At 39.9% G+C, this 22,375-nt stretch overlaps 2 protein-coding genes across 2 annotated transcripts; one reads left to right on the top strand and one right to left on the bottom strand.

Annotated features, from left to right (window-relative positions):
* Window positions 1–502: 502 nt before the first annotated feature.
* Window positions 503–12,191, bottom strand: trim65 (tripartite motif containing 65). Its single transcript, XM_034149621.1, has 8 exons — window positions 12,134–12,191; window positions 10,426–10,886; window positions 8,787–8,882; window positions 7,050–7,280; window positions 5,741–5,909; window positions 5,231–5,320; window positions 2,852–3,069; window positions 503–2,651 (listed from the first exon to the last, which is right to left on the bottom strand). The coding sequence occupies exons 2-8, from the start codon at window positions 10,882–10,884 to the stop codon at window positions 2,343–2,345; spliced, it is 1,572 nt and encodes a 523-aa protein (XP_034005512.1). The 5' UTR covers window positions 10,885–10,886; window positions 12,134–12,191; the 3' UTR covers window positions 503–2,342.
* Window positions 12,192–12,421: 230 nt separating this feature from the next.
* Window positions 12,422–22,148, top strand: mrpl38 (mitochondrial ribosomal protein L38). The gene is made up of 9 exons (XM_034149646.1): window positions 12,422–12,513; window positions 14,551–14,739; window positions 15,137–15,268; window positions 16,179–16,381; window positions 17,336–17,408; window positions 17,960–18,005; window positions 18,854–19,012; window positions 20,926–21,062; window positions 21,725–22,148. Exons 1-9 carry the CDS (start codon window positions 12,441–12,443, stop codon window positions 21,859–21,861), a joined length of 1,149 nt encoding a protein of 382 aa, XP_034005537.1. The 5' UTR covers window positions 12,422–12,440; the 3' UTR covers window positions 21,862–22,148.
* The last annotated feature ends 227 nt before the right edge of the window (window positions 22,149–22,375 follow it).

Raw genomic sequence — 22,375 nt, 5'->3', positions numbered from 1 at the left:
GGCGCCCCGTGTGGATCAATTCGGATCAGCGATTCTTTAGAAAACTGTTGCCACTAAAACAGCCACTAAATAGCGCGTCTGTACATGGTGTTGAACATGTTGCACGTGACGGTACAGGTGCCCTGAGCGACCAAAAAGGACGTCTTCAGTGTCTGAACTTTGACTTTCTTCCAGAGCATTAATCAAATATTTAACAGGCTTTGTTTCTGAGGCTATACATTTGTAACGGCAGTGTTTGATTTGAAGCTCCTGCAGCGATCACTTCCTGTTTCTTCATCATCACGTCAACAAAGATTCAGACTATTTATAACATGGAAACATCCGGAGTGTTTTCTCCCCGTTTCTCTTTCTCTCTGTGGTCGTGATCCTCTTCCTCACGTATTATCTCTAAACTATCTGTGGCTGATTCTCTGCACTTTCTGATTGCTATGCATCGGGCCCGTTCGCTCCGTCATGGCTGTGTGTATTATAACAACAAATATAATAAATAATAACAAAGCTCTGTATTTATTTCAAACTAATTTATTGAACAATTCATGTAAAATGGCTCAAGAAACAAAAAGCATGATCTCGACTGATGACTGTATGCGTTGGATTTTATTAAATGGATCTTGATTCATGTGAAACACAATGTTGTCTTTCTTTGATTCCACTTTCAACACATCGTAGTGCACCGACTCACAACCACTACGATCTTTGTACAAATGTCCCCGATCAATCATTCAATCATTCTTGTGAAGAAAACCAAATGTTTTTTAAGCACCAGGGAGGAGAAAACACTGAATGCATCGTAAAAAATAAGCATATTAAGTATGTACAATCATTCAAAGAAAAGATGATACAGAGAATTGTATCATAAGTGCCTAGAAATAGTGGAAAACTAATTTTGTCATTTTCACATCAGAAAACCCATCAAAATTGCTAATTTGTTCATTTAAACACTTTTTATGCATTTTTATTATTATTATTATGCATTGAATAAAATAATATATCAATCAGTGATGGAAAAGAGCGACCACTGGTTAAGTGCATTTTCATATTAAACGTATTCCAGCTTCAGAAGAGGGGTAACGTTTCATGTGTTTTCAAATCAAACCCCGATAATGTGCTTTTCCCTTCTTAAAGTTCGGACGACTCGTGCAAATCCACAGCAGACTCCTCAAAGACAGACACACGGTTTAAAAAAACAGATACAAACATTTGTGCAGTACAGCAGATCCCATCATGATTAAAAAAAAAAAAAGGTGATTTTCAGGTCTGTGTTCTCAGTAGTAATGTTGCTTTCACTCCACAGGACGATAGATAGAAACATATTTATTATATTCACCATTTCCTGCCGTGAACGCAGCTTTTATGACCCGAATCACATGCTAACTGTGCATTGAGTCGAGCACGGACATTACAAATTAAAGGGGGAAATAAAGTCGTTTTTTCTACTTAAAAATGTTAATTTAAGTACAGTGTTCTTACAGCTAAAGGCAAGCTAGATTTAAGACTTTTAAACCAAAATGATGACCAATTTAACGCATTATTTCTGGTTGTGCGTGACATTGATGCGAGAGGCATTTGGTTCATTATAAAAAACAAGACTTATTAGCCGTCTTAATATGAATGAAGGCTTAAAGCCGGCATATGTGTTCATTCTACACAGCGACGTGACACTGAGAGACAGGGACGTGACTGGATGGCCTACCTGCCTGTCAGCCTTCCATCTGTGCACTAACTTATCTCGTGCCCTCATTGGTCATGTGGCACAGTAATAATTATTCATGTGGTGAGACATGATGGGAACAGGGGGAAGTTTTTAAAAACCAGTTCCTAAGCAATGATTACTGTGGTGTGGTTAGAAGTATTAAGAATAAACTGGAAAAGGTGGAGATTAAAACAGCCAGTTCTTCTGCTTAAAACCACGTATGAAGGGGTTTAAAAGGTGGTGGGGGTTCATGGTGAGCAGAGCGTGATGCTGACCCCTGATTAAATGTGTTTTTAAAAACCAGTCGCAAGACATAATGGGAACAGGGGGACTTTTTGTAGTTAAAACAGTCAGCTCTTCTGCTTAAAACCACGTGATGCTGGCCCCCTCCCCAAACCAGTCAGTTGTTCTGCTCGTAGGAAAGCGTATAAACCAAAAACAGGTGGACCTTTTGGAGTAAAAGCAGTCAGTTGTTCTGCTTAAAACCATGTAGGAAGTTTTTAAAAACCAGTTCCTAAGCAATGATTACTGTCGTGTTAGGAAGTAATAAGATAATCCAAAACCAGGTGGACATAATGGGAACAGGGGACTTTTTGGAGTAAAAACAGCCTGCTCTTCTGCTTAAAACCACGTATTGGGTGGTGGGTGTTCACGGTTGACAGAGCGTGATGCTGACCCCCTCCCCGATCCAGCATGCGGGGAACAGCTTCCCTCTGAAGGCGCAGTGGAAGGCGTGGAGGCGGACCTCTCCGTCCCCGAAGAAGCTGAGCGTCCCGGCCTCGTAGTCCAGCAGCATGCCGATGCGTCGGTGCTGCGAGGCGCCGGGCAGAGACTCTTTGCGGCCGGCGTGCCACGCGGAGATCTGATGCTCGTCCAGCTGGAGGCTCCACGAGAGGTCGTTCATTCCCACCATGCACCTCTTCCCCTTCTCCTTCCTGGGGATGGCCTCGTAGGTCACCTGAGGAGAGGAGGGGGGAGGAGGAGGAGGAGGAGAGAGAGGAAGTGTTAATTTTCCAGAAATATACGACATACTGTTAGAAAACTCTCACTCTCAAATACTATACTATTGTTAGACATAGTAAATGATACTATCTCTTGAATAAAAGAGTTGTTAAGCCCCAGGTAATACACACTATATAACATTATTATTCTTCTTACCCCCAGGTAGGCCCAGGGCTTGGACACCTCCAGCTCCCAGAAGTGCTGGCCTTGTGTGAACCCCTGGAAGCAGAGCACCTGCCAGGTGTGGTCGAAGCGGGCCGCGTCCGGAGTGACGGAGCGCGGCCCGGAGCTCAGGTGCTCCGCCCGCCGGTTCTCCTGAGAGAGACACAGGTGACCGTTGGCTGTTCGGGGGTCAAAGGTCAGCGAGCAGCGGTCTGCAGGAGGAGGAGATACATCACTTTAAACCAGGAACAGATATCACGTGTTTACAGTGTTTGTGAACGGCTGCAACATTTATTGACAAAAGAAAACTATGCTTTGTGATTTTTCAAAATTCACTTAGAAATGAGGATATTTAGATACTTTAGTGAAGTCTTTGTGCCGATAAATACTAGGCCACAATTGTATTTATTTAACATTTATTGACAAAAGAAAGATGTAAGATTAAGAAAAATAATACTATGAATTTATGACTTTTTTTAAGTGCTAAGATTTTTACATAATCTTTTACTACAAACTTTACTTTCTGATTTTTCTCTCCAATTACTATTCTGACTTTTACTTTGTTTTGAATTCATAATATACTATGATTTCTCTTTTAGATACTACATACTAGGACTATCTAATGACATACCAGACAATGACTTTTAAATGCATACTATCACATTTCACCCCAAAAACCTTATCGTGACCGAAGTATTGAATAATAAGAAAAAAGGGTGCATCAGAAAATCAATGTATTGTTTTATATTCAATCATCCACCGGTGCCAGGTGGACCTTTCTACGATGCAATGATAGAACGTCGGTTTAAAATGTCTTTTTAACGAATTAACATTTGATTAACTTTGGGAACAGAGCGGTAGGTAATGTGAGAGTTGGGTCAGAGGGAAACGCACTCCTCTGGTGTCAGAGCGCTCGTCCCTGAAAGAAGCTTTGGTCGAGGCCATTGGTCCTCTGTTACATGCATTGGGAGGTAGGGCTGTGCGATTATGGCAAAAATCATAATCACGATTATTTTGGTCAATAATTGATATCACGATTATTAAATACGATTATTCATTGACTTTGAAAACGTCAATTTATTGAACTTTAAAACAAATTAAAATAATAATTTGAACAGTATCTTTTTAACTGTTGATTACCCTGAACGTATAATTCAACTGAAAAACTAATAAATAAAATAAATGATACATTTAAATAAATAATATGAAAATAATAAATACCAATAAAAAAGATCAACAAATATTTTGGAGCGCACTTCAACAAGCTACTAAACATATATAAATATGATAAATAAATTAGACTATAAAATAAATTAGATCAAATATGTTGCAGTGTCACAACCTAGCAAAGCAAAATAATCGTTTTTTTCGATTATGTTGTTTTTGTAATTGCGGCAGGCCAAAATCGTAATTGCGATTAAAAAACGATTAATTGCACCGAGATTTGAATAGTTGACTCATGGATATTAACCCTAGTTTTCATTCAAACTAATAATCTGTTCCAGTCTCACAAAAAAAGTCATTTTCACTGATTAAAAAACAGTTTGATCTCCTGCTTGCTTCACACAAACGACAAGTTCAATTACTAAAGTGGATTGAATGAGAAGAGACTGACATAGATGTCGTTAATATACTGCGACAGACTGTTTCTGAATGAAGCTTCAATGTATAAACGTAATGTTTCCCTAAAACAGGGGTGTCAAACTCAAGGCCCGGGGGCCAAATCCGGCCCGCGACTTCATTTTATGTGGCCCCACAAGAGCTTGCAAAGAATATAATATGTTTATTATACGGTTACATGCTACTTTACAGAAGCACGTTGCCCATAAACGACATGTCCCACAATGCATCTCAAATTTGACTTTTTCTCAGAATTTGACTTTTTTTGTCCAAATATGCCTTTTTTCTTAGAATTAGCCTTTTTCTCATAAATAGATTTTTTTTTCAAAATGTCACTTCTCTTTTTCAAAATGTCACAATCAATGTTTTTCCAGAATGTGGCTTTTCTTTTAAAATCATATTGTGACATTCTTACTGAAGAGACTTGCAATTATTTGCTCTAGACTTCTGCTTTCAGACGTAGTTAATTATGAAGTTATATTAATTAATGATATAGTCTTAAAGTTACAACCGGCCCTTTGAGTGCAACCATAATGCTGATGTGGCCCGTGATGAAATTGAGTTCGACACCCCTGTACTAAAAGATGCTGTCTTTTGCCTGAACAAAGATGTCTACACTATTTATCACTGATAACATTCATAGCTCAACTTGAATGAACTCCTGTTTCTGTTTTGAAGCATCAGTGGAGTCCCCCTGCTTTTCATTGTGTGACAATAAGTAACCCTTGAGCACAACGTTGAGAGAGGACTCACATGCACTGAGTCCCTCTTTGCCCCCGGGGTGGCAGGGAGCGGCTGGACTGGGAACCACAGCGAGAACCGGCCTCTTGTCCAGCGGAGAACCTGAAGAACAACAATTGAGTCTATTAGCCAGCTCATAGAGTCAGTCTATTGTATCGAGACCCCAACGTTTTATGATAGAAATGTATCGTACGGTCTCCAGCACAGAGAACCTGCCGAATGCTAACCTGCATATGTCGGACAAGTTGTGTTAATTAGCTTATGCAGACAATAGTTACAAAATTACTTGGCTGTGATTTTGACAATTTGAGAGGATAATGAGTATGGTGAATCATTTTTAGGATCAAACATATCAGTTTTAACCAGATGTGTGCTCTCTGTGGGCAGATTTTGAAGAATTTTGGGTCGATTTACAAGTTTTAGGGGTCTCAAAACTGTCATATGTGGTCCCAATACTGTCAATGGCTTCAGCATTCTCAATAACCTCCAAAAGTGTCCACATTATTCCTGAAGGTACGTTACCGTCTTTATCCGGACCCACGGCGGTGCTCACAGCTTTCTCCAGATCCTCCGACACCAGTTTGGAGACTCGTGACAGAACGTCCGTGACGCCGTTCAGACGCTCCTGCAGGGTCGGAGTGACGTCTGTGGGGACGTCTTTGAAACGAGGAACCTCGATCACCGTAGACTCCTGTGGAGAAATGTTGGGGAAATCCTGAATGTCCTCTTCCAACATGAGAGTAACATGATAACAAAGGTATCCCAACTGTAGCTGTGAACATGACAGGATGTATGATTACCTAGAAGAGCATCAGGACTGTTTGAGGCATATGATAGCTATGTGATTAACATGATGATTCAGCCTCTATGGAGAGAGACATATGACAAGCATGCTCATTTCTGACGTGGAGCTAATCTGAAGTAAACATTGAATACTGCTTTCTATTCCTCCATCTTGTGACTGTGTAACTCCCTCTCTTGGATATCAGCATGTGAAGGACACTGTTCAGGAACTAGTTGATGCTCTGTATGTGATGACTACTTCCATTCTGGAGAGGATCACAAATACATGGATCCTGAGATTGAAGCTCAAGCCGGGGACCAGTGATTATTAACATTTTGAAGCATTCAGAAAAAGTCAGAATTTTGAGATTTTGAGTAAAAAGTCAGAATTTTGAGATTTTGAGTAAAAAGTCAGAATTTTGAGATTTTGAGTAAAAAGCCAGAATTTTGAGATTTTGAGAAAAAAGTCAGAATTTTGAGATTTTGATAAAAAGTCAGAATTTTGTGATTTTGATAAAAAGTCAGAATTTTGAGATTTTGAGTAAAAAGTCAGAATTTTGTGATTTTGAGAAAAAGTCAGAATTTTGAGATTTTGATAAAAAGTCAGAATTTTGAAAAAAAAAGGCAGAATTTTGAGGAAAAAAGTCAGAATTTTGAGAAAAAATACAGAATTTTGAGATTTTGAGAAAAAAGTCAGAATTTTGAGATTTTGAGAAAAAAGTCAGAATTTTGAGATTTTGAGAAAAAGTCAGAATTTTGAGAAATAGTCAAAAACCAACATTTTGAGAAAAAAGTATGTTGTTCATGACAGGATGTATGATTACTTAGAAGAACCGGTATTCCTCCATCTTGTGACTGTGTAACTCCCTCTCTTGTATATCAGCATGTGAAGGACACTGTTCAGGAACTAGTTGATGCTCTGTATGTGATGACTACTTCCATTCTGGAGAGGATCAGAAACACATGGATCCTGAGATTGAAGCTCAAGCCGGGGACCAGGGAGATTTTTCTAACAGGCACAAAGAAAAGTTGGAAAAGTGAAACCCACCTTGATGAGCTCGTTGTCGGGCAGCTTTCGTACGGCGCTGATCTTCTCCTGACTCTGGATCAGTTCTTTGCATCGCTCCGTCAGCTCAGAGAGCCGAGCCTCCGCCTCGCTGACCGCTTCCTGTCGCTGCTCCTCGATGAAGCGATGAGTCACTTCCTGCTTCTCCATCAGGATTTTAATCAGAGAGGAGAACTTGGCGTTGACCCAGGAGGACGTCTGATCCAGAGTCACCTGGGGGGGGGGTTCACAACACACCGTTAGTGGTTTAAGGGGAAGAATTATCTACATTAATATCAACTTTCTTTGACCGATTAGACATTAAAAGGACTCCAATTAATTCAACGTTTGTTTTTCAAGAAATGAAGGTAAATATTGTAGATACATATTGATTTTGGTGCTTTGAGATATTTAGTTATTTCCCCATCGGCACCAAGAAATGAAATATCTATTTTCTGACTGTGGGATTTGAATACATTTCCGAGTGAAAACATATTCGTCTTTTGTATTTAGGGTCTCGTAACTATGTTGACATCCATGTGACGTCCCTGTAGCATACATATTCGGATGCATTAGCTTGTTATGAAAAGAACATGTATATTACTTGATTCTGCAGCACAGGGTTCATGTTTCAAAATCATCTGAACTAAAAAAAGCCCAGATGAGCCAAACGTGAAAAAAGGGCTTTGACCTCAGAGAGTTCAAATCAACTTTCAGCTTTGCAATGTAAAGAAATGAAGGTACAGTGGGGGAGTAAAGCACACTTGCTTTAAAGGGGCCCTATTAGTGATGTGACGTTCGCGAACGATCCGATGCTCTTTGGTACGAACTAAGGGAACCGAGTCGTACTTGGTGAGAGCCGTTCTTTTTATCGTTGGTTCACTGCCTGCCTGAATCCTAGGGCTGTGCAATTAATCGTATTTTAATCGCAATTACGATTTTGGCCTGCCACAATTACGAAAACAACATAATCGAAAAAAACTATTATTTAGCTTTGCTTGGTTGTGACAGTGCAACATATTTGATCTAATTTATTTTGGTCTAATCTATTTGTATTTATCATATTTATATATGTTTAGTAGCTTGTGGAAGTGCGCTCCAAAATATTTGTTGATCTTGTTTATTGGTATTTATTATTTTGATATTATTTATTTAAATGTATCATTTATTTTATTTATTTTTGTATTGGTTTTGCAGTTGAATTATACGTTCAGGGAAATCAACAGTTACAAAGATACTGTTCAAATTATTATTTGTATTTAAAAGTTCAATAAATGGATGTTTTCAAAGTCAATGAATAATCGTGATATCAATTATTGACCCAAATAATCGTGATTATGATTTTTGCCATAATCGCACAGCCCTAATAAATCCACTCGCCTTTACGGGAACTTGCTTTTCTGAATGCACATTAGCCGTAGATGATGGCATAACGCACGCTGCTTGAGTAGTAGTTTGGCTGAGAGATGTAAGTTATACATTTTCTGTGAGTAAAAGTAGATTTCTAGCAATACAGTCAATCATTATCCTGGTGATTATTTTGCAGATAAACCTAGTAACCCCCGCCCCCTTCAAAAAAACCTGGCTCTTTTGAACGGCTCTCGGAAAGGAACGGAGCCATAAGATCTGGCTCACTTCAAAGAGCCGTAATTCCCATCACTAGGCCCTATCACACTCATTTTCAGGTTCATACTTGTATATAGAAGCAGGAATGTTACATGGTGATGTCACTATGTTTACCTTAGCGTTACTGATATTATCCGACAGGTCACTGATATTTTTCTGCGTCTCCTCTGTGAGCTTTTCCACCTCCTTACTCTTCCTCTCCAGCAGCATCTGTGTAGAGCAAAGTAATTAGGACACAACGTCACAATCATTTATCCAGGTTAACTAATACACAACTTTATCCTGTTTTAAATGGTCTTCTCTGGGCTTTTTAATTCCTGAACTGTGATATTATAATGTGTTTATCTTGCCTTTAACACATGTCCGAATGCACTCTGAATTGTCTTGTTGGACCCATTGGACCAGAGGGATGCTGCCTTCAGGGTCCAACACAGAAATATGTCATCCCTGAACCAGTATATTCTTGTTTCCTTTCCCTTAAAAACTAATATCACAGTCACTTTGACCTTGTGAATAGGTTGCTAATGTATACCCCTGTAATTATGTTGTGATGTCCTTTTGTTTTCTGTTGTTTTTATGTGTAACTAATGTACCGCAGGTCTCCCTTGAAAAAGAGATCGTTGATCTCAATGGGATTTTTTAACCTGGTTAAATAAAGGCTACAAACAAACAAACAAACTTTATTGCAAAGCTTTTCCTTTGTTATGTACTGCAATATGTTAACACTCAATTTCACTAAACACTACAAAATCTTGCCAAGTATATTTGTCTAATATCTAGTCAGAATATTTCTTTACACTCGATAACACCTAATAACTTAAAGGGGACCTATCATGCAAAATGCACTTTTGTACGTCTTTTATACATGAATATGTGTCCCCGGTGTTCCAGGGAACTCACCAAGTGTCAGAAAACACAACCCTCTCTATTTTCCTCCATACCCAAATCTCTAAAAAAGGGGCTGCAACGGATCTGATAAAAACTGATCCAGATTTGAACACTGTCCTGACGTCAGGACGGTGGCGCTACGGCTATTGGGCCAACTTCACCAATCAGGAGGAGACAGCCACGGCCATTGCCGTTCGAAAGCGCTGGAGACGCTGTAGTACATATGCCAGGCCTGTAGGTGGCGCTGTTCTCACTGAATCAGCCCTTGCTAAAACAGAGCTATAAAATGTCAAATTGAGCGAAATGAGGCATGGCTAAAATGCATGATCTGTTTGGTATTTTGAAAAAAAAAAAGTATAAATATGCCTTATATAGGTATGGTCCTACACTATATTATTCAAATATAGCAGGATAGGTCCACTTTAAGTAGTAGCAATGCAGTGAGATATAGGGTCTTGTTTTAGACAATGCATCTTATATATCTTGTTCGGACTCTTATTTTTGTTGTATCTCAGATGAAACACGATATATTTTTTACATTTTTATTGGAAAATGACTAACTAACGTCAGAAAACAGAACATTTTTTAGCATTTCTGGCTTATTTAGTAACACAAAATGTCCTGATTCTGGTAAAAAACAGTTCAAAATAAGTTTCCCAGCTAATAACCAGATCTGATTTACCTCTGTTATTTCAAGACATCTAACCACGCTCCATTTCACTTCTATTGGCAGATTTTTGTACTTTTGGAGCAGCATTTCTCCAGTGTATTCCCAGAACGTTTAACTATGTTTCAGGCCTGGGAGATCTGATTAAGAGAAACCATGAACTCAGTGATGAACAGAAACTTTCCTGTCTAACTTTACCTCTTGATTTTCCCTCTCTGTCTCCAGCATCACCATCTTGTGGTGGGCACACTCGGAGATGGCGCACACGCAGCACACGGACATCTTGTCCTGCCGGCAGTAATAAACCATAGGCTTTTTATGTCGGTCGCACAGCAGCATGGCTCTCCCCCCGTCTCCCCCCCTCACCAGCGCCTCCCTGCTGGAGGAGGAGGAGGAGGAGGAGGAGGTGTTCGCTGCCTCCGTTAACACCGACATGGAGACGTTTCTCTTCAAGAGGGGACGGCCGGGGAAGTCCTCCTGGCAAAGCGGACACTTAGGCCCGATGTCTGCTTTGTTCTGGGTGTCCCAGTGCTTGGTGATGCACTCCTGGCAGAAGGTGTGTCCGCAGGGGATGGTGACGGGGACCCGGAAATGCTCTAAACAAATGCTGCAGGTCAGGTTTGAGTCCTGAGGATCCATCTCTGAGAGAGCTGACATCTCTGTGGACGAGAAGAACACGTTGGTCGTGATGATGGTGTCTGCTCCAGAGCTTAATAACTCCCACTGGACATTTCACATTCATATTCTTTTTAATATTGAATAATCCTTTCTTGCACAATAATATCCTGCATTATAGTTGTTACTGGACATTTGTATTTCCACATGTATATGTATTTTTTAACACTATTTTATTTCTATTTCATATATCAAAAAATGTCCCAAATTGGGATCAATAAAGTATGTATGTATGTATGTATGTATGTATGTATGTATGTATGTATGTATCTATCTATCTATCTATGTATCCATCTGTCTATGTATCTATCTATCTATCCATCCATCCATCCATCCATCTATCTATCTGTTGCAGACATTGGTACATTTTGCCAGAGGTGAAAGAAGTATTCAGATAATTATCTTGAGTAAAAGTACCAATACATTATTGTCAAAATACTTCATTACATGTAAAAGTCCTGCATTCAAACTCTTACTTAGGTAAAAGTGCAAAGGTATTACCAGCAAAATGTACTTAAAGTATAAAAAGTCAAATATATATTTCTCTAACTTTTGATGGACTTTTTGTAAATCATTTAAACATGTGGACTCTTTTGTGACTCAAAGAGTTGGTCCACTAGTTTAATATTTAGAGAGGCATTTTGTTAAACCACTGATCATATGTTGGGATTATGTCACTTTATTCATTTGTAGACTTTTTTTTAAGTGTTGGCAAGAAAACAACAACTTTCAAAACATGATTAAACTTTAATTTGGCATTCTTGTTGAGGAGACATGCTTATCTATAAAACAGGCATTTAACCAAGAACATTTGTGCCTTTTTCCATCCAAATCCAAAGAAGACAGTATATAAATATCCAGATATCGAGCACTAATATCAGTGTTTATATCTGAAACCACCATGACAGTAACTGCTTAACATCTCTGTAATTAAGGGGTTAGCAATATCCCATATTCAGCCCTTAACATAGACGAAAGCTCCCCAAAAACGCATAAAAAACACAATTCAATGCTTTTTATATCGAAACCACGGGTAAAAACCAAAACAAACCCAGAAGCTAACGTTAACTAGCTTAGCATTAGCCACAATTCACGTCAGTTGACGTCAGAAAGGACGTTGAGACACAACACTCATAATATTAAAACAGTCTAGGGATGAAACTGTATATTACCGCACATTTGTACACTCATTCATTGATAGATAAAGCAAAAATAAAAGGTTATTTCCTACCACTTCTTTACATTGGTGCTCCGCATCTTAGAATCTGAAGGAACGTCTAGTTCCTGATGACGCATTACGTAAAACTGACGCCATCACGTACTGACGATCTGCTTCTTCTTCTTCTTCTTCTTTTTTTTTTTTTTAAATATTAATTAAAAATCGCTTTTTTATAAGATTGTTTTATCATCAAACTCTTTAAAACGTTATTTATTAAATTTGTGTGGTATTTGGGTTATTTGTTTATTATTTATTTATCGTTTTGCTCCTCTCGGACACCGTACTTCGGGAAAAAAAAAGCGAAAGAACTCATTCCAACATGGCGCTGCGCACAGTCCTGAGAACTGGAGCAGATTTAGGGGTCAATAATGCGAGGACATTTATCACTACAGGTAATTTAACTACTATTTCTGAATGATATCATGTTTACATTGAAGTACATCCTGACAGTATTGCGTGCTTTTCTGGTTTCATCAGTTAAAAGCAGATCCGCGTCTGTGGAGAAACACATGTCACAAAACTCCTTAGAAAACAGTGACAATTAGACTTTAAAATGAGTTGTGCCTTGGTGTTAAAAGGGTGTTAATTTAAAGTGATAGTGTCAGCCCCTAAAGCGTTATCTATCCTATACATCGGCTGCAAAAATACATATATAGTCTACTGCAGAGTTTCAATGTATCTAATATGTTTACTCAAGTCCTATATTTGAATAATTTGAGGTACTACAATTGAATATGGTCACTGAATATGGTCACTTTATGTACATTTATATTTTCCAATACTACATTTTGGAGGCAGATATTGTACTCTTTAATGTGTGTCTGGTTACATCCGTTTGCTTTCTTGTTATGTGTAAGACGTCTCGCCAAACTCCATATAAAACAGTGACAATTGAAATGTAAATGTAGTGGTGCATTGGTGAAAAAGGGGTATTCATGTACAATAGTAGTGTCAGCACTGACAGGGTTATCCATCTCATATCGGCTGCTATTTACAATACATTGCATGGTTGAAATTAACAAAGTACGACCACTCAAGTTATTTACATAATAAACACAAGAACAGAGGTGGGAAGTAACTAAGTACATTTACTCAAGTACTGTACTTAAGAACAATTTTGAGGTACTGGTACTATATTATTTCCATTTCATACTACGTTGTACTTCTACTCCACTACAGTTCAGAGGTAAATGGTGTACTTTTCCTCCACTACATGTATGTAATAGCTTTAGTTACTTCACAGATCTGGATGAATGATGTGAAATATAATCAAGTGTTAAATCAGACTTTAGTTCCACCTGGAGTAAATTCAGAAGCTACCCTGCAGTATACAAAGTCATTCAAACTAGCTGCACCTTTACCAGCTTTGAGAACACTTTCATGATCAATCATTATAAAACATATAATATATATTATTCTGAAATGGACCAATCTGCACAATGACTACTTTTACTGTCGCTACTTTAACTATATTTTGATGATAATACTTTTCTACTTTCACTTGAGGAACATTTTGAACATTTTGAAGTACCCTGAGTACCTGAGTACTTCTACTTTTACTCCAGTACAAGATCCGAGTACTTCTACTTTTACTCAAGTACAAGACCTGAGTACTTCTACTTTTACTCAAGTACAAGATCCGAGTACTTCTACTTTGACTCAAGTACAAGATCCGAGTATTTCTACTTTTACTCAAGTACAAGATCTGAGTACTTCTACTTTTACTCAAGCACAAGATCTGAGTACTTCTACTTTTACTCAAGTACAAGACCTGAGTACTTCTACTTTTACTCAAGTACAAGACCTGAGTACTTCTACTTTTACTCCAGTACAAGATCCGAGTACTTCTACTTTTACTCAAGTACAAGACCTGAGTACTTCTACTTTTACTCAAGTACAAGATCTGAGTACTTCTACTTTTACTCAAGTACAAGATCTGAGTACTTCTACTTTTACTCAAGTACAAGATCCGAGTACTTCTACTTTTACTCAAGTACAAGATCCGAGTACTTCTACTTTTACTCAAGTGCACGATCTGAGTACTTCTACTTTTACTCAAGTACAAGATCTGAGTACTTCTACTTTTACTCAAGTACAAGATCCGAGTATTTCTACTTTTACTCAAGTACAAGACCTGAGTACTTCTACTTTTACTCAAGTACAAGATCTGAGTACTTCTACTTTTACTCAAGTACAAGATCTGAGTACTTCTACTTTTACTCAAGTACAAGACCTGAGTACTTCTACTTTTACTCAAGTACAAGATCTGAGTACTTCTACTTTTACTCAAGTACAAGATCTGAGTACTTCTACTCTTACTCAAGTACAAGACCCGAGTACTACTACCTTTACTCAAGTACAAGCTTAGAATACTCCTTCCACCTCTAATAAAGTGCTTTCTAACTATCTGCCTGATGTCTCCCACGCAGCGTTCCTCCGCCGGCTCGTCCCTCCTCTCGGTCCGATGCCCAACGAGGATCTGGACACCACAGATCTGGAGTCTCTAGAGAAATACCGTAGCTACACCCGGTACCTGAGGAAAGCCGAGGAGGCGAGGAACAAACCGGTCTGGTGGAAAACATACCGGAGCTACGTGGAGAAACAGGACCCAGAGCACGGTGAGAAGTGATCAACACGTCAACATTCAACATTCAAGGCTTTTATTGTCATTTGTATTGATCCAGTTGTCTTGTGTCTTATCTGTCGGGGAGAAATCATTATTTATTTTATTGTATTTAATTTGTATTATCATACCTTTGACCTCCTTGTGTCTCTTCACCTGATAACATGTTATATTTTCCAGCATGTACCTTTTAAAGTTCTTAACAAATAATCTGAGGGGAATTTCTTGTTGCTTATTTTTACCTTGTGATGTGTTGTCATTTTGTAAAGCACTTTGAGCTGCACGTGTTGTATGAAAAGTGCTATATAAATAAAGCTTTATTATTATTATACAAATAAAGTTTGATTAGATTTGATTCCCTCTGACATCCCTGCTGTTCTTCTGTGTTTCAGATGCAGAGAAAGTGGACATCGGGCTGCCGTATCTACGCCCGAGTCGACTGAAAGAAGTGAAGGAGAGGAAGCAGATGGTGAAGGAGAACAAGAAGAACGCCGAGCTGGAGAGGGCGTCTCGTCTGAGGACACGTAAGCTCTCATATAAAGACATGTTTATTATTAATTAGTTGGAAATGAAAAACGGAGTCAGAGACAGAGAGACACAAATGGCACGTTTCCACTACAGCGCGGAGCACGGTTTAAGAGGCCTGTGACGTCAGCGGCCCGTCTTTGGTTGCGTTTCCACTTGGCCTAGTACCGGCCGGCGGGTCCTAATTCACAGTTTTTCTGGCCTCATAAAATCGCGGGTCTAGGGCCAGAGACAACGAGGCTGAGTCGGGCTGAGTATGCTAAACTAGAGAGAGAATCGCTGGCAAGGGGGCTACAACTACAACAAGATGGACATATTTGACCGTGATTTAATTGTAATACACGTTTCAAAATGATGCCGAAGTAACAACATACTGATACCGGTTAGTAAAAACCATGAATTAATGCTTTGACAAGTCTGCAGACAGACGGCAGGCGAAAAACCTTTTAAAATGCGTGTTTTCTAAATGGAGATTGGCTAAGCTAACTCAATATATGCTCCGACCGTCCACACTCACAACAACGGCCTATACAGACATAAATAAAGCAGCGACTGTATTCACCATGACACAGACAGTCTGTGGTTTGTACTTGTTTAACTTTTGTCTAGTTTCTGAACATATATGAGGAGCTGTGAGCTCTGAGTGCTAACAGCTAACGGCTGTGTTGTTTTTCTGTGGTTCTCATTGAAGATGACGTCACGGCTCCGCCTACACTGCGTTACTATAGATACTGCCCTAGTTCCTAAACTGTAATGGAAATGCGCCATAAAGTGAGCCAGTCCTAACAAGGCCTAGCCCATACCGAGCGAGGCCGTGCGAGGCCGTGTAGTGGAAATGCGCCAAAAGATGTTTCTGTGAAGGACATTTTTATTGTCTTTTTGACCTGCTTTCTCTCTCCGTCCCCTCAGTGAAAGTGTCTCTGGATCGAGTTCAGGACGAGTGGGGGAAGACCTCCGGTCCGTTTCACATCCAGAGACTCGCCGAGCACTACGGCGTCTTCAGAGATCTCTTCCCAAACGCCCTCTTTCTACCTCAGGTTCTGATGCAGATCAACTACAGCCAGGACAACGGAGGACAGGTGCATTATGGGAACCGGCTGACACCAACAGAAGTAGGTAAAAGGATATTATTGCGGCTTTAGTAATCCAATATTAGTGCCGCGAGGGACTAAACAAGAGAACAATATTGTCTGACGTGCAAGAAAAGTCTTTCCACTGGAATGCGTTTGACCTTTTATTTGCAAACGAAACAAACAAACATGCAATAGTTTCTAGTCCATATGCAGTATGCGTGCATGCGGTCAACTAAAATGGTCCTTCCCCTCCTCACTCCCCCTCCATCTATGACAAAGTGCGTGGATATAACAGCAAACGTCACCACACAAATCCAATGACACGCCCACCACCTATAGTGACTCAAAAGATGTGATGTAACAAACACAGAAAGGGTTCAAGGTTCAAGGTTCAAGGTTCTTTATTGTCAATCTGACATAGCTACAGAGTAATTATGTAGTTGAAAATCTTATGTCACAGGCTTCTCCAACAATGCAACATAATAACATAATAACAATAAGAGCAAGAGCAATACAAAAAGAATAATAGTTATAAAATAAAATAAAGTGATGATGTGGAATAGTGCAGTACAAGTCTATATACAAGTTATTGGAATGATATATATATATTAGGTATTAGATACATAATATTGAGTAGCTGAAGAATGTTTTGAAGTTGTTTCAACAGTTCAATTTTTTAACAGAAAATGCTTTACATACACCAGGTGCCGCTCAAAGTGCTTTAACTCCCTCTCTGTTATTAGTTCTGTTTCTTTTAAAGTGTGTTTTTCTGAATGGAGATCGGTTTAATTGAAGCTAGGCTGAGTTAGCATTATAGCTGCTCCTTTAACACACAAAGTAAAATAATCCCATAGATAAAGCTGTGTCTTTAAGGTTTGTACCAAGGACAGGCTATGGTTTGTAAACATGCATATGAACATTGTTTTCATCTGGTCTTTGAACGCACCATATCGCTCCATCCATCACATGTTCTGTCTGTGTCTTGTCTTCCAGGCGGCGTCCGTCCCTCAGATCAGTTTTGAAGCAGAGGAAGGCTCCCTGTGGACGCTGATGCTCACCTGTCCAGGTAAGAGTCACATACTATTCCCGTAGAACTAACTTACTATCTCAAGATAATACAATTGTATCGCAAAATGCAATATAACAAGTAAATGACGAGAAACTCAAATAGTAGAAATTATTTTTTAATTAAAAAAAACAATAAAAACAGAACCTTTTTCTAAATATATGAAAAAACAAGTTAATAATCAGAAAATGTATTAAAATAATGACTAGATATTTAAAACACACACACACACACACACACACACACACACACACACACACACACACACACACACACACACACACACACGTAAATAAAAAGTCAGGATTAAAAACTAATCACGTCATATTTAAAAATATAAGGCATTATTTTTCAATATGACGTCAATCCTTTTTTAATACCAAGTTATTTCTCTGAGACAATAAGCTGCCTTTTTAAAAATCATAACTCAAAAAATGATGGATTGCATTCGTGAGAGTTTCCATTGTAATGACTAACAGGATCCGTTTCTTCCCCTCTTTTGATTGGTTCTCAGCATTAACAAAGTGCCTTAAATTCAATGTTTTTTTCAGATGAGCATCTTCTGGATAACGAGGCAGAATACGTCCACTGGCTCGTGTGAGTAATACAAGTCACCTGGTATTTGTATAAGTTTAATTTACATACTCAAGGTTTGTTTTAATGACATAGAACGAGGGGTGAAGGAAGTTTAAACGTTTGTGACTACTCGATTGTGCAAGCGCGAGTTGATCCTCCATATTGAACAGCTACGTACGGCAACCCAAACAGGACATTTGACACAATTTGAAAAAAAACCTCCACATTAATCTGAACGAGAGATGAGTTGTTTTTACGACGTCATTCCCCGATTATTTGAGAAGAAATCCTTTTAGTGGGTTAAGTAGATAAGATAAGATAATAAATAAATTGTGCCAAAGTTACAAAAATACAATAAACACAGCAGCATAATAGTAAAACTGTACACTAAAGTACATTCTTAGAATAAGTGAAGAATGGATGTAACTTTAGTTTGATAGCCTTCACACTGGGAAATAAGAAACTGTAAATATAGGCAATCATTTATGGCATTCATAATTAATATCTAATTCTTAAGTGTGTGTGTGTGTGTGTGTGTGTGTGTGTGTGTGTGTGTGTGTGTGTGTGTGTGTGTGTGTGTGTGTGTGTGTGTGTGTGTGTGTGTGTGTGTGTGTGTGTGTGTGTGTGTGTGTGGTGTGTGTGTGTGTGTGTGTGTGTGTGTGGTGTGTGTGTGTGTGTGTGTGTGTGTGTGTGTGTGTGTGTGTGTGTGTGTGTGTGTGTGTGTGTGTGTGTGTGTGTGTGTGTGGTGTGTGTGTGTGTGTGTGTGTGTGTGTGTGTGTGTGTGTGTGTGTGTGTGTGTGTGTGTGTGTGTGTGTGTGTGTGTGTGTGTGTGTGTGTGTGTGTGTGTGTGTGTACGCGCACGCGCGCAGAGGGAACATACCAGGTGGGTCGGTGCAGGAAGGGGAGGAGTTGTGTCACTACCTCCCCCCCTTCCCCCCCAAAGGAACCGGCTTCCACCGATACGTCTACTTCCTGTTCAAACAGGAAGTACGCATCGACTTCCAGGAAGACGTCCGGACGACCCCGTGGTGAGGCACACACTCAACATATTATTATTATTATTTGTAGTAATAGTATTCTTAAAGGTCCCATGTCATGCTTTTCTGGTTATGACCCGTCCCCTTGTGTTATGAAGGTTCTGCATGTGAACGGTCTGCAGAGTCACTAACCCTCAAAGTACACCCTGTAGTGAGTAAAACTCTAACACAGAAAGACCTGTCTCTGCTGTCCCAGAACGCCTCGTTGGACAAATATATGTTTCGGTGCTAGTGGAGCCTGGCTGCAGCGAAACTGTGGTGCGCTTACACTGTAGGTGCGCCACGTTTGGGGGTGAGGCGGCTAATGGAGCCTCGCAGATCCGCGTCCATTCGCGCTGTCTCGCAGACCCCACGCAGCAAGCAGGAAATGAACCCAGCTCACACTGTCCGCTCCTCGCAGCAGCGAGCCCCCCAACGTCCCCCCAACACGGCCCCCAGACCCCACGCAGCATTCTCATCTGTTTGTCATTACTGGTGTCATTTCCTGGTTGCTAACAAACGCCATTGTAACACATAAACACTGATGTTCTGCTGTAACGGTGGTGGACTCATCAGAACAGAGTGGGCGAGCTGACCAATCAGAGCACAGTGGGCTCATAGGGAAAGGGGGGGGGGGCAGGAGCTCCAACAAGCCGTGTAGGACAGAGAGTGAATACACATACTATACAGAGATGCTGTATGAGAAACCAATGTGAGTTTGGAACATTGAACAATGTAAATGTATTCTAGTAGACCTCAACAATGGAACTATGATCAGTAGAAATGGCCATGACATGAGACCTTTAAGTACATTTTTATACTTTTCTTTGCAACTAAATTGAAAAAAAACATATAAATAAGTAAATAAATAATAAATGGAATATAAACAAATATATAAATACAAAATATATGAATAAATAATAATAAAATACAAAATAAATAACAATACTGTATATTCTTTCATTACATGGACTACACATGTCCAGTAATGAATCACATTTATTTATTCATTATTAATTGAGTTGTCTTGCAAATATTCACCTTTTTTAAACCATCAACAAAGAACCTAAGCATGTCTTTAAACCTGCAGCCATGACACGTGTCAGTAACTTCACGTGCATCATAAACAGAGGGTGTTTCTCAATGTCGAGTAAAGCTGCTCCAGAGCCACTATTTCAAGCATACTACGTCATCGAGTGCCGCCGAAGTACTGTTCCAATCTCCAGCATACTTGGAAATCTACCGAGCCCGGCGTACTCCGTTTGGAGAAATATCGAGGCTGCACATGTGTAGACTTCGCGGTCTTAAAATCCCCACAATGCTTTGCACACGGACCAATTTCCCCAAATCTGTGGCGGAAGATGTAAGGAGGCGGGGCCTCTCATATGACGCACACCTGCACACTTGCTCGCCTGTTCCACTCTTTGTTTTCCAAATGCCAGGAAGTATTCTTGACTCGCTTCTGAAGCAAGATGCTCGGCAGACATGTGCTACCAAGCAAGCGTACTCGACATTGAGAAACACCCACACTCTCTCTCTCCTCCTGCAGCCTCTCTCTCTCACCTCCTCTCTCTCCTCCTGTAGCCTCTCTCACCTCCTCTCTCTCCTCCTGTAGCCTCTCTCACTCACTGCTCTCTCTCCTCCTGCAGCCTCTCTCTCTCACCTCCTCTCTCTCCTCCTGCAGCCTCTCTCACCTCCTCTCTCTCCTCCTGTAGCCTCTCTCTCTCACCTCCTCTCTCTCCTCCTGTAGCCTCTCTCTCTCACCTCCTCTCTCTCCTCCTGTAGCCTCTCTCTCTCACCTCCTCTCTCTCCTCCTGTAGCCTCTCTCTCTCACCTCCTCTCTCTCCTCCTGTAGCCTCTCTCTCTCACCTCCTCTCTCTCCTCCTGTAGCCCCTCTCACTCACCTCCTCTCTCTCCTCCTGCAGCCTCTCTCTGGCCGAGCGCTCCTTCAAGACTCTGGATTTCTACAGGAAGCATCAGGACGCCATGACGCCTGCAGGCCTCTCCTTCTTCCAGAGCCAATGGGACGAGTCCGTCAGCGACACCTTCCACAACTCGCTCAGTACGTCAACAAACACCTTTTATTTTCTTTAACCATGTATTCAACCATATATGCCGAAACCCTGCACCCTATGTGTATATGCTCTACATCTGCCCATTTTCAAAATACATTTATATATATGTATGTACATTGTTCTGTTATGTGATTTCATTGAAACCTCACTTTATGACATTACATAGCATTGACAACAAAGTGGAATCTAATCTTCCAACCCAGACTCACGGCATTTCGTGTTATAGTCACGAATTCCCAATTTCTTTCGTGTCACACAGAATAATTTTAAAAGCAATGTAAATAATAACAAATTGGAAGGAAAAAAAGATTACAAAAATACAGGTCTCAGTATTCTGAGGCTCTGAGACATTTGTTTTCCTCGCAGACGGCAAAAAAAGTCGGACATTATACAATTTAAAATAAAAACAATAATCGTGGCTTGATATTGAGTAAGAAAATGTTTTTCCAGTCTTCCAAGACCCGACCGGACTAAAAGACGTGTTGCAGGCACGAAACACACTACCTATAGAAATACATTACTTTTAAAATCGTTCTGTGCGACACGAATCAATAGATTACATTAATTTTGTGACTATAACAGGAAATGCTGTGAGACTAATAAAGCTGTATTTCCCGTCTTAATAAATCTGTATTTCCTGTCTCTGCAGATATGAGGGAGCCGGTGTTTGAGTTCATCCGCCCCCCGGTGTACCACCCCCCCCAGGTCAAACACCCCCACCGGCAGCCGCTGCGTTACCTGGACAGGTACAGGAACGGGAAGGAGCACACCTACGGGATTTACTAGTTCTGAGACTCTAGAAAAACCCTCAAAATGTCCTCAGGAACGGGAAGAATCATCCGGGATTTACAAATTAAGAGACTTCACAAAACGTTCAAAATGTCCTCACAAATGTCTCGTCATGTTTGGCGAGTTTATGTTATCAATAAAGCAATTTTCAGTCGTGCTGATTTAAGTTTTTTTCTCACAAGGTTATTTTTTCCACTTATTGGATCTGTTTCTTTCAAAATAATAAACTTTAAATGTTTTTGATGCTACCGGTACAAGAACGGGAAGGAGCACACCTACGGGATTGACTAGTTCTGAGACTAGAAAAACCCTCAAAATGTCCTCTCAAATATGTCGTCATGTTTGGCGAATTTGTGTTATAAAGCATTTTTCAGTCGTGCAGATTTCATTTTGCAGGTTATTTTGACCACTTATTGGATCTGTTTCTTTGTAGGAAACAGGCAGGATATGGCCATTTAAAAAATGTGAGATTTATCTCTAGAAAATGCAAACAAGAATATTTCTGACCTAA

Source organism: Trematomus bernacchii, unplaced genomic scaffold (genome assembly GCF_902827165.1).
Source record: "Trematomus bernacchii unplaced genomic scaffold, fTreBer1.1, whole genome shotgun sequence".
NCBI classification, from domain to species: domain Eukaryota; kingdom Metazoa; phylum Chordata; class Actinopteri; order Perciformes; family Nototheniidae; genus Trematomus; species Trematomus bernacchii.
This window is presented reverse-complemented; position numbering and strand designations above follow the sequence as displayed.

Excerpts from the sequence above, each read along its gene's own strand:
- trim65 (XM_034149621.1), bottom strand. The coding sequence starts at position 10,884 with ATGTCAGCTCTCTCAGAGATGGATCCTCAGGACTCAAACCTGACCTGC. Across the intron at positions 8,883-10,425 it reads CAGAGAGGGAAAATCAAGAG|ATGCTGCTGGAGAGGAAGAG; the intron begins GTAAAGTTAGAC and ends TGCTCTACACAG. Across the intron at positions 2,652-2,851 it reads AGCCCTGGGCCTACCTGGGG|GTGACCTACGAGGCCATCCC; the intron begins GTAAGAAGAATA and ends TCCTCTCCTCAG.
- mrpl38 (XM_034149646.1), top strand. The coding sequence starts at position 12,441 with ATGGCGCTGCGCACAGTCCTGAGAACTGGAGCAGATTTAGGGGTCAAT. Across the intron at positions 15,269-16,178 it reads GGCGTCTCGTCTGAGGACAC|TGAAAGTGTCTCTGGATCGA; the intron begins GTAAGCTCTCAT and ends CCGTCCCCTCAG. Across the intron at positions 18,006-18,853 it reads GAATACGTCCACTGGCTCGT|AGGGAACATACCAGGTGGGT; the intron begins GTGAGTAATACA and ends GCACGCGCGCAG.